At 37.0% G+C, this 12,803-nt stretch overlaps 1 protein-coding gene across 13 annotated transcripts in view; it reads right to left on the bottom strand.

Moving 5' to 3' along the window:
* PCNX1 (pecanex 1) overlaps positions 1 to 12,803 on the bottom strand; it is an 89,248-nt gene that overhangs the window by 49,145 nt on the left and 27,300 nt on the right. For 10 of the 13 annotated variants that reach the window (XR_013952331.1, XM_080595918.1, XM_080595916.1 and 7 more), the window contains one exon: positions 1,613 to 1,745. The exons of 2 other annotated variants lie outside the window; for them this stretch is intronic. Coding sequence is in view for 10 of the 11 variants with exons in the window: in XM_080595918.1 (XP_080452044.1) it covers positions 1,613 to 1,745 (133 nt within the window). In the remaining variant the exon portion in view is untranslated. The remainder of the gene's footprint in view (positions 1 to 1,612; positions 1,746 to 12,803) is intronic. One more of the 13 variants, XM_080595913.1, reaches the window with a different exon arrangement.

Below are 12,803 nucleotides of genomic sequence, written 5' to 3'. Positions count from 1 at the left end.
CTACCACACAAACAGGAGGCAGCTCTAAAGCCCAGTTTAAAGCCAAATCCTTTACTTGCTTTCTACCTGTCTAGGAGGAAAAAAAAACTTGCTGTCTTCTTGCTAACGTACAGTTCTGTAGCTCACATTAGTCTGCATAGCCTCTCATTTGACCAACATACAAAGCTGTAACACCCTCCTCTTACAGAGAGACAAAACAAGTAAAAGTGTATCAAGAGAAAAAGAATGCAAGAGAACAGAAGTGATCTAGTAAGAAGTCCAAAAATCCCTCACTATGAAGTAATTCACAAGTGTTGAACAAGCTACATTCAGCAAGACTAGAAGCTTAACTAATTTATCTGAAATTACACGATTAACTTCCACCACACTCTGCACTCGCCAGCAAAAACACATTTAGCTCAACGCTTGATGTGGAAGAAGCCAAGCCTTTATTTATCAGATTTTAGGAACCATTCTTGTAAACCTCTTGCCCGAGGAAAATCTAAAAACGCGTCTTCGACTACAACAGTTGTGTCATGAAGACACTAAGATTCCTTCCCATCCTCTATTTTAAAGTACTTCCTTCTATCTGAAGAGTTTCTATAGCTTCTTCCAGCTAGGAAAATTACACAAATATTCCTCAAACATAAAAGCAGACTGCTCCTATTGTTAAAAGTTAGTTCAGCATTCAAAGTAGCATTATTAAGAACATAGAGCATATACATGATAAATATGCAGGAATAACCCTAAGAATTACTCTATATGTATGGCTAAATGCTTCTTTCCTCTACAGGCAACATTCTGCTTGCCAGATTCTCCAGCATCTAGGCAACCCCAGGACTGCAAGACTGAGAAAGTAAGTTTGAAAACAGCTTGAGGTTGCCGTTTCTACTACTCAAGCTCACAGGCTGAACAAAGAGCTGCTGTGGGTAACATACCAGTGGGCTCAGTATTGTTACCAGATGGGCCAGTGAAGGTTATGGACTCCCGAGGTGTATGTGTACACTACGTTGTAAGCATCGCAGCGGCATGCAGCGCCACACAACTAGATTTAATACTGAGCAATACTGTGCGTTCTCTAACAAAGGCATTGGTATTTATTATTTTTCTTTTTTGGGAAAAAGTTGCAGGATGTTCACATAATGGTTTGCATTTATTTTAAATTTGGAGGCTTTGCATATACAATTTAGTTTTTTGTTGTTGTTTATTATTTATCTTCATTGAAGTGCTTATCTCTCACTATCTATATACATGAAAAGTGATGCTAGTCCCTAAGGCCTACTCTCTTAAACGAAAGAAAAGCAAAATGAAGAGTGGTGAATAATCTTTTTTTTTCTTGCTTGAAAGCTTCTAATGCTTCTGATAAAAACATGGAGTTTGTTAGCATTAGTTCATTTTGTTATTTATCTGAAATCAACTATGACATGTTAGAGACTGGCTATCCTGATCATTTTGAAAATAGTGCCACATATACATGCACAATTCAACAGCCCACAGTGACATGCAGTGACAGCTCAAGGAGATTATGGTGGGGAAGGAAGTAAAAAGTGCTTTTCTGGCAACACTGGTGGGTGTGAGGAGAAGTGGTCTGCTGCATGCATGCTAAATATGGTGGAACATTTAGATACCCTACCTGAGGGGTGATCCGATGAGCAATGTAGGAGGGGTAGGGTTACTCCCTGCATTGTGCCGGCGTCGTACTGCCTGACGCCTAAATGTGCTGCGTTCACGGCGAAATGTGACAGTCTCCTCGCTGGCTTGTGCTGCTGCATCAAGACAGACTTTAGGTCAAAGAAGAACCCATCCTAGTTATGTACAAAGTAACTTAAGACTCCTTTCTCCCCACTGACCCTCCCCAAGTTAAAGAATTGACTCACAATAAGAAAAGTAGCTTATGCACCGACTGTTCAAATAAAGTGCCTGAAGACAGGATCACCAAACAACTGTTAGTAAAAATTTGGTGGGTGCATGCATGTAGGGTTCTGTAAAAATACAGCTAGCTGTTTTGTTTTTCCCAAACCCAAACAACCAGATTTCAAAAAAAGTCCGATATCCCAAGTCTGTTCTATTTACACAGGGCAGGAAGAGAGACTGATCTCACCATTTCCTTCATTTAACACAATTAAAGGAGAAACTTAAAGGACAACCTAGTAATGATGTCTATTACCCCTCGCTACAAAATTCTCATCTCAGTTTTATCACTTCTGCCAAACAGGAAGGGCTGAGGTTTACTTTATCACATCTCTTCAGGGGACAATTTGACAAAACGGCGGTCGTCCCCCCCCATCCTCCCCCCAAAAGCATGAAGAGGTGTGTGTTCCTTTTACAGCAGTCACACTACAGTTTGGAGGAGCAGGTGTGTAAGAATGAGCAAGAGTATCACCCATTTAAGGACTGGTGGGTTTGTTTTTCCAACACCTCTCCGCCCAAAAAAAAAAAAGGAAGATTTGGTCCAGCAGTAAAGTTACACTATAAAAAGAAGAGTTTTTACGTATGCAAGGGAGTAATTTTTTGTTTGTTTTGGCAAATTCACACACACACTCCCGACCCGCTTAGGATCGTTAAATTTCAGGCTAAACAGGATCATCTTTCCAATTCTGGATTTGGACTGCTTCACAGTGTGCCTACAGTCTCAAAGTCTTCCTCCTGAACCAAGGAAGCTAATGCTCTGCATTCGAGTTGGTTAGTAGAGAGCTCAGAGGGACGGGTCACAAAGGTTTTGGCAGGCAACTGGGGGAGGAAAACAACCTCACATGAACTGAATTCCAAGGGAAAATTAAAGTCTTTAAGAGGAAAATCATAACTTGGTAGACAAAAAGCCTGTTACTAGACTTAGGAAAAACAATGATTATGTCAGGCCAAAACAAAAAGAGAAAACACAGGGAACAAAGAACTTTTTGTGGAAGGAGACCAGAAAAATCACAGGCAGACTATTCCATGTTCACTTAAGCACACTTCAAGTTACAATATATACCTGTCATTAAACTTCCAAAATTTACTAGTAAAGAATCTAACACTAGTCTACAGGGAATAGCAACCTATTACTGCTATGTACTACTGCCACAGCTCAAGCAATATAGACTGCATGAAATAAGAGTTTGCTCCTATCCACAAACCACAGGTTATCAAGTGAATATTGCATATGAAACTTCAATCTGTAACTTGCTTTAAAAGCAAAGAAGCTACATGAAAGGATTACCTTAAGACCAGTATTAAAGTTACAAGCATTTCATTACCAAAACACCCTTAATTCAATCCTTTCCTGCATTTTCAGAAAAACCATGGGATCGATCAACTTCTCTTCGCACCTCCACAACTGGTCTTCCATTCCAAGTATGGATAGGTAATTACTTTTCAGGGTATTTCAGCACGAATTCAATAAAAACAAAGCATTAACCTTTACACTTTATTTTAATATCCAGCCTAATTGCTTCATGGCTCTTACATTTGAAGTACTGGAAAAATGAAACACTAAACAAAACAGGATGAAACATAACTTTTCTTCCTGGTGGATTAAAGCAATGCACAAGAGGCCAGAACTGCCCCCTAATTTCAGATGCCAATTTGTAAAGCTCAGTTTTTCCAGAGCATACATCAGGAGATAAAAACTCATATACTGAAAACAGTTTCTACTGATCCAAAAGCAAGTCCATGCATTTACACAAATCAGCCATGGTTAAGCACCACAGAATAAAGAACAGTGACTGATCTTAACTGAACTGTAAACATCTCAATTACCATTAAGATGGTAACCATCTCCATTACATCTCAATTACCATTTGCAGCTCCTTAGCAAAAGCAGGATTCAACTGCAATTCTTCAAGGCAGCATACTTAACATTGACATCTGTTTTTCTTTTGATATCCTTTAGTCAGTAAACACATCAGCTTCTGCAACAACTCAAGCATAGATTATAGAAGCACCGGGGGTCCTTCCTACACAGCTCCAATTCATCACTAAAATTTTCCTCCTGAAGAGAGGTAGACATTAACCTAACTGAGGCAATGCTCTTGGGGGTGGGAGGAAGAAGGAAAAAAATTAAGCATAACAGAAGATTTAAAAAAACAAACAAAAAAATCAAAATTTGTATCCACTAGGAGATTAAATTTAAACCTGCACAGGCAAACAACTCTGGCATTCACTAGCATTTTTATTTTTTGACTTTAAGCTTTTAAAAATAGGTTTTGGTGTAGCTTTCTACATAATCTGCCAACGAATTTTGGATTTATCTTAAAAGGTTCTGTTCAATACACATCTTCTACATACACAACTCATGAATGTAGCTGGTGACATCCCAGATCACTAAGCAAGTTTATTTGTTCTTTTCAAAAGACCGGAGAGCTTTTCAGCCCAGGAGCTCTGAGTCTCCTAACAGTATGCAACACCTCAAGAAGCTCCATGTTGAAGCCATGACTTAAAAACCAAAAGAAGCTTGCTGAGCAGAAAGGATTACGGTTTGTTTAAAGCGTGGAAAGCCACTAAACTAAGCAAACAGCTTTTTTGGGGGTAAACTAATTCTAAAGAACACATAGTTTACATGTGTAATTTTTTTATCCCATGTTAATACAGATTATTTGTGTTTCTACTTGTCTTTAAGGAGAAGGAACAAGCAGTACAGCTGCTCCTGAGCTCCGAAGGATTCAATACAAGTCTCCTAAAATAGCCACTAACATGCTCTAAGGGCTGTTTAATCATTAGGGAAATTGCTTTGTTTTAACATAAGCAATCTTCCTATAATAAAGTAACATGTTTTGATGTTTAAAACAACTAAATAGTGTATCTCAGTAGGACAGTAGCTTTTTAAATATATCTCTAGGCTACAGCTCATGCTTCTCTGATGTTACCACTTACGGCCATTTATTCTAGATTCCGAGAAGATAAGACCTAGCATCTATATCACATAGAACACTTAGATCTAATAGGGAGAGATAACATAGGTTTTACTTTTCTAGTGTAAAAAAAAAAGTTAAGCCTTTCAGCTTACAGAATGTTTCTGAGGTTTATTTTTCTGCTTTATTCTAGTGTTGTTTTTTTTGTTGAAAAAAATTTCTTGACTTCACTGAAGTGTAAAGTATGAATTTCTTCTGCATGTCACCATCTGTATTTGAGCCCTAAACATTAGCTGTCCTCCAAACTAGGAAAAAAAATAAATCAGATGTGAAGTTCACAAAACGCACATTGGAAACACAAACCTGCTTCCCAGAGATCAGTAAGATAAAAGGTGGGGGCCTAATGACAGCTTGGTAACAAAATTTAACCCTCCCATGTTTATTCCCAATAAATATCAAGCAAGATCTTGTTTTGACTTTTGTGATAATACAACTGTGTACACAAACAAAGACTTATTAAAATCAACACTTGCTCTTTCACTTCAATTCTGATTGTATGTGTAACTGCTGGGTTGGCTTTTTCCCACACTTAAAGACATGAGGACATCCCTTCATCATTATACATTTGGAGTGATACTTTCCCAACAAAAAGACAGAAATGTATTGTGGAGAAAACTCTAGAACAACAAATTATTCGCATCCCTCTGCCAAGTAGCTGGGAATATCTGAATACAGGTTGAACTACCCTGTTTGCGGGCTATACCTTTCCAAAATTTCCTTCTATACTACATGTGTTTTTGATGTAAACCTTTAATTCCTCAGTTTTAGAGGGAAGACTCAGTTTCACACCATGATGTACAACTAGCTTTAAGAAACCAACATGCAAATATTTTCTTTTGCAGAGGAACATTTATGCATACATCCGAAACAGACATTTACATCTCCCTGAGTTTATATATAACTACTCTTAATCTAAACTTAAAGATAGGAACTGATGAGGCATGAGATGAAAAAGCAGAACTTCCAAGTTTTACTGCACTAACAAGGCTCATTTCATTTGGGCTAATAAAAAATGCCAAACCCAGTGGCTCAGATAAATTCTTCCCATGTAAGAAAATTCCTGGAAAGATATGATGTGAAGGTAAGAAAGAAGTAAAATACTGGTATGGAAAGCCATAGAGTTCTACGGATAACAATTGGGTTTGTTTTCCAATGAGACCAAAGTTTGCAAAAAACAAACATAATGGAAGCAATATTACTCGCTTTTCTCAAAAGAAAAAATACATCACTTGAAATCTAGATTGTTTTCAACATTATTCCAATTAAACATGGTTAGACTTGTGCATGGAACCCAAGTGATATTTGCTCATTTCATTTCTCTCTATCCAATTGGAAGTTGTGATCTAACCTTTTTCAACTACTTGCATTGACCAACCCTACAAACTTGCAACAAGTTCTGAAATCAACAGTTTACAGCTTACGCATTCACATAAGGAATGAAATCTGTTCTCTAACCCTGAACACGCTTTGCCAAACCCAATGGCTGAAATTTTGTCCTTCTGTATCAAGCACCTCTACCTCATTTGTGTTGGAAACCTAAAAAAAAAAAAGCCATACTTCTCTTCAGAAAAGTTAGAGGTACGTAAGATTAACACATTCTGTGTCTGTCAACAGTAACACAGCTTGGTTTCCTACACACATGCATTTATTAGCTAACGTTTTTCTCACAGTTGATGCTCTTGCCAAATTTATTCTCATATGCCTTAATACAATTTTAAAAGCCTAAGTAGACAAAAGGAATTAATTCAGTCTATACACTTCCGTGTATAGTTAATAGTCACGATGGATTATACACCATTATTAAATCTACAATTAAACTTAAAAGGATTTCTTAAACCTATCCAATAAAAAGCAGAGTACTGGTTTATAGTATTACCACTTACTTTGGACATTTAACAAAAGATGCACCTTATACCAATTTCTGAAGAAAGACAAAAGTGTAGACGTGGGCAGCAAAGGAGAAACACTAAAGAGTAGAGGGACACCTCAAATACAAAGTTCTGCTGGAAAACAGGGCAGAGGAAAACAGCATACTATTTAGAAAGGAAAGAGTCACAAAATTAAAGAAAAGTGGAAAAGTTAAAGAGAAGCAAGGGAAGTGAAGTCCAAGACTTCAGTGTTGTGGCTGAAATGTATGAAGAAAGTTGGTAAATATTCTTCCAGCCTTATCTCAATTATGTCAAGTCAGTCACTACAACAATCCAAAAAGCAACAACACACTGTCAAGCAGAGAATAACCACAACAATGAAACCATCTGGTTTGAATACTGAACCAAGCTGGTCTATAAAAATGTTTGATAGACAAATTTCCATACCAATACCAAAGATAGAACCAGGAGTCTCAGTTCTTCTATTTCACCGTACTCCTCACTTGCATTATTTCATTATTAATCACAGTTGGTATTATTCACACAGCATTCTTGACTCTAGTGTTGATGTAGTAGGGGTCAAAGGCCTAAAGTGATCTCCTAGTCTGATCCCCTGCCCAATATAACCCCTACATCCAGGTATCAATAGGTAGCAGTATATTCAGGCAGCAGACAAGTGTTCTTATCCTACATTAATCTTTATGAAGCTTTTGATTCTTTCCATTTGGATTTATTCATCTTAAGGAAAAGATGCTTTAAATCTTTAGAACACACAGCTTTTCCAGATTAAGTGGTATTCATTAGTGTATCATATACAGAAAAGCATGTTTGCTTTGAATGGGCTTCTATTAACTACACCATCAAATTACACCTCAGAGCTATGTTTGGCAGAAGCGTGTAGCACTTCATTCCAGTACAGTGAGCTCTCCAAACTGTTCCTGGCTGTATGCCTAGCAATAAATCCAGGTACATCTATGAAAGGGCAGAAAAAACAGTGGATTTCTTCAATGTAGATGCAGTTTGTTTTTTATTAACTTTATCAGAAATTCTTATGCAACTTGTTTGAGACGAATACTCAGAAAATATATCAACAACAGATGCTGTTTATCAATAAAATCCAGCTATTCTTTCCAAATGAAGTTTAAAATTGTGAGAAGTAGATGCACAAACACCACCAACCTAAGACGTTTAAATAACTCGCTCCCACAGCAATGCAAAGCATTTTGAAAGAACCACTACTTCTGGTTTCTTTGGGAGGTCTGAGAGAATTTAACCAAGGTCAAATTTTGTGAGTGCTATTCCCAAGGGAAAACAAACGAAGAAACCAAACAAAAAGATAAAGTTTATTTTTCCCTTTCTTTTTTTTTTTTTAGTATATGCTCTAATGCTGCAGCATGCATTTTTGTCAAGTATTTTGAATTTCCCTTACGCAGCCCCACAGACTTTAAGTGGAATATCTGCTATTCTGTGCATGATACACTGAAGGAGCACACTTCCATCAAGTAACAGGCAGACTCTTACCAGCAGTATTCAGGGCTTTTGGCAAGCAGCTACACTGCTCTCAGCAGCCACTGCTACAAGCTGGACAAAACCTTGGTTTTTTTTGTTTGTTTTGGTTTTTTTACCCCGCCCTCCTATGGAAGGACAAAATATCAGGAAAGATCATAGTTATTGTGGTCAGAAGTCTTCTAATGAAAGCCCTCATGCTATGTATAAACACCACAGAGGAAACAAAACAGGCAGGACAAAATCCCATACACAATGTACTAACATTGCATTTCACTTTGGTCATTAGTGATGGACTAATTAGTAGATGCAAGATTCATCTATGTGCCATTTCATTGACAAGTGGCAAACCTGCAGACTGCAGAGTTTCATTTCAGCCTTGTGCATCACTCCTAATGCTGTTCTCATCTTTAAACGTTGAAGGGTTACATCTCAGCCCTACTGGGACTTAAGATCCAAAAAAACCTCAGAGTTACTTCTGTAAGACCAAGCATTTACTTCATTGCACACAGAAGCAATGATAGAAACGTTAATGGTAGTACCTCCCAATATTTGGCTTCCTATGCACAATTTTCTTCTTTTTCATTCTTGATCCAAATGCTGGGTACATTCTAGCACACTGCTAGTTGACATCTTAAAAAAATCAGAGAACCTCACATGCAGAAGAACCCTATCTGCTGGCTAATCTGCTTAGTTTGATCCAGTTACAGGAGGGCCCTGCTGAACACACAAATAGCTCACACACACCACTAGATTATATTAACACTGCACATTTTTCATTCACTACCATTTCTAAACTCTTCAGCTTGATTTTTCCCATGGAAAACTGTTTGGTTTAGTAGTTTCAGCGTGGACTGATAATCCAGAAGACAGACCAGAAGCCGCAGCCTGTGTAACTGCATTAATTCCACACACAGAAAACCCATCAGCCAAACCCCATCAGAAGCATGGAAAAGCTGTACGACACAAGTAATGACTCCAGATCACTGAAACTTGACGCAACATAAGCGTAGTAGGAAAAAGGATATTTTGGTAACAGCTGACATGATCATGGGCTGCAAAGCACTGATCTCAAATAACATTTTTTGCTTTCGAGAAGATATTATCTAGTGATTACAAGCAGATACGTGAAGCATCTATGTACAAATACATGCAGACTGAGAAGCTGAACAGGTTTCCATTTGCCATATAAAATTCAAGATTCTAATCCAAGCTCACACAAACCTATTTCACTTGTTTATAGGGACGTATTGTAGGCCACAAAATATGAAACAGGACAAGCTGTTACTTCAATGGCAATATGCAATGTACAGAAAGAAAAGTTATTACATGCAATTTTATTTCCAAAAGGTATGTAACTCAAGTACTTAAGTAAGTAAATAAATCTGTCAAATTACAGCAAGCTGTAAAAGAAAGCGGCAACGTAAAGGGTGCATCTTTTACAGTTAAAGGACTGGAGGAGAGCACGACTTCAGAGCAGCTCAAGTTTCACAAAACATCACCGTGCCATATACAGCATTACATTGGTTCTTTAAATGTTTACAGACAGCAACCCAGAAGTAGCACACATCTCACAGAAGCCAGACATAGAAGAGCACCAAGGTGATATTTTCAAAACAGACATTTAACCAAACTTTTAGACATCTACACATCATCTATCTACCCATCAATTCACTAAATAACCTGTAGGAGTAGCTAAATAAAAATAAGCACCTGTTTTAAAACATCTTCCGTTTCATTTTTTGTTATACATCAGCCACATTTAATGAATTTAAGTACAAAATTTTCAAATGCTGTTTCTCTGCATTTTAATGAACTGTAATTCCTTTTCAAATGCACAAGTTATCATCGTTTAAGAAATGAGTCAACCACCACTTCCTGGCATAATAATAAGATAAAAATGAAACTGCTAAGTTCTATCTGCTGAAGGAACACATGTACAGGTTCATAAAGCACCCTGCTTAGTAAAAGATTAAAGGCCATACCCATTACTAAACACATTTTAGCAGTTATATAAGCAAGAATGTACTTTAGTTACTTCCCTGAAGACTTAAATGTAAAATCACTAACTATAATTTCACTTAAGTCATATCTGAAAAACAGGAACAAATTCACTGACTGAAAAAGGGAAAAGAATATCCGTATCAGTCTTTTGGTTACCCAGTGTACATCTGTAACCACTTTGTTTCAGAAAGCTATGATAAGCAACCCATAGAAATTCAAAAATTTATATAAAATAATTAAATAAACCATTCAGCAGGAGGTGGAACCAGAGAACTTCTAAGAATCTGATCCAACCAATATCCTTTAATCTTATGAAAATCTGAAGCAAGTTTATTCTGCAATTCACCCACTACACGTAAATAAAATAATTTCTTAATTTTCTCAAATAGCTTTTATATAAACACACATATCTGATATATATTTACATCACATGTCTTTAAAAACACTCTCAAAAGATGAAGACAACTCAGTAGTGGGAAATACTGAATAAAAAGTTAAAGCATTTTCTTTGATTAATAGTAACCACAGGTAAGACTACAGATGAAAGCAACTTAAGATATAGCCATTACAGAACATTTTTTCCTCCCTTCCAAATCAAGAACTTGTTAGAACAAAAGAACAGTCCCAAAACAAACCAGTAGAAACAAAGGACAACAGGAAAAAATTGTTCAGATAGACTAGGAAGAGATAAACTCAAAGTAATTACTGTCTTGATGCTAGATGTGATCGCATAAATATTAAGTAATGCTAAAAAAGAATAATGGTGGTTTTCTGCTTTCAGAGAAAAAAACAGAATTGCTTACAATCATAAAGGAAATGTTCCCTATTCTATTGGTAATGGGAAGCTTATGATAAGCAAGTGTTATTAGTTATTTGATGTCATGAGGTCTGGAGAACCTGAGCCCAGATGGCTTCTCAAAAGACACCTTGAAACCCATGGGCAGGTAATAGTTGGGTGCTTTCAATGAAAAATACTAGCAACTTCACAATAACCAATACATAAACAAAGTTCAAAGGGGAATCTATTCAAAGGGCAATCTAAATATACTGATGTGAATGACAGCAAAGCTTCCCTGCTTAGGCTGCTACAGATTATATATTTGTAAGATTACCATTAGATGGTTTCAGTTTGTTCTTCCCTGTTATTTCACTCTTTACAAGACCAAGCAAAGTATTTGGCAATATACCTCAATCAACCAAGCACTGATGCTTTCAGACTACAGATGACTGAATGATGTTGCCATGTTCTGTAAAATAGGGTATATTATTCCTCCTCTGCATATCAGGAAAGAACCTTAACAGTTTTAAGATGTAATAAACTAATAATATGAAATTTAATTTTGTGCTGAGGAAAGCATACAGTCAAAACAGTAAAATACATAAAACAGACTTTTTATTAGTTAAACTACTCCTAGTAAACATAGTCAAAGACCTGTAATTTTAAACAAGGTGTGATAAAAACATGTGCTAAGTGTTTAGCTCAGAGTTAGCACTAAACTAGCAACCTGGATTTTTTTCTTAAAGCTACCACAAAACTCTTACTAGCAATAACAGAAAGTCAGAAAGTATTCCTATGTGAAGGGTTTTGTTTGAAGTGAAGGCATCCAAATAGGTCTGAGGTAACCATAAACCAGTCAAATTTGATCAGTAATCAATACACACAGAAGGACTCCAACATCACAGTTCCCCCCCCCATAAAGTAATTGTATTGATTACAGTTTGCTCTTCAGCCAGTGTGGGAATAAAAGAACCATCGGTCTTACCTCCTTGGCTGAAGGCTTGAAGTCTCTTAAGACACAAGAGTCGCTATACTTATAGACAGCCTAAGCAGCAAGGACAATAACTTTGCTACAATTTCATAGGAATATTTATGTCTTCATGCAAAACCATTTTATGAAGCATTTGTATCCTTAGCTAACAAGATCTAGATTTTCTGAAAGGTATTTCCCTCAACAAACAATCCCTAAAGACAGACTGAGGTAGTTAGCAAACCCGTATCACTCTAAACTTATTTAGATCTTCCTATCTTCCGTGACACAGACACATGAAGACCTTTCCAGTTAAGGCAGTCAATCTGACTAATCAAGAAAGGAGACTGAAACATTACAAGTGATAAACAAAAACTACTGAGCTCCAGTAAAATTTTTAAAGAGCCCTTATTAATCTATATTAATACTAGTTACTACAAGTAACTTCAGTCCTCACGTTGCACCAAGCAAAGCAATAGTTACAGAGAGTAGGAGGAAGCTACACTCCTCTCTCTGAGGCAGGAAGGCAAGTGTGTTCTCATAATGAGGACAAAAAAAATAATCTCAAAGTAAACAGCATTGTATAGCCAACTTGAACAATAGCAAAGCTAAGGAAAACCAAACCCCTAGGAGAATTCAGTTTTGTAATCAGACCATCATAAGAAAGCACAATTCAAGACACAGCATTGTAAGGGCTTTTTGATACCACCTCTACAGAGTTCATTCACCTGCTAGAGTCCCTCTAAGAGGCAACAGTCACTTCAAACAAGCAGTTCTATGTTCTCGGTTTTCTAACCTGAACAATCTTT

This window comes from Anser brachyrhynchus (genome assembly GCF_964034855.1).
Source record: "Anser brachyrhynchus genome assembly, chromosome: 5".
NCBI lineage: Eukaryota > Metazoa > Chordata > Aves > Anseriformes > Anatidae > Anser > Anser brachyrhynchus.
The sequence above is the reverse complement of the archived record's forward strand: the minus strand, read 5'-3'. Positions and strand labels throughout refer to the sequence as shown.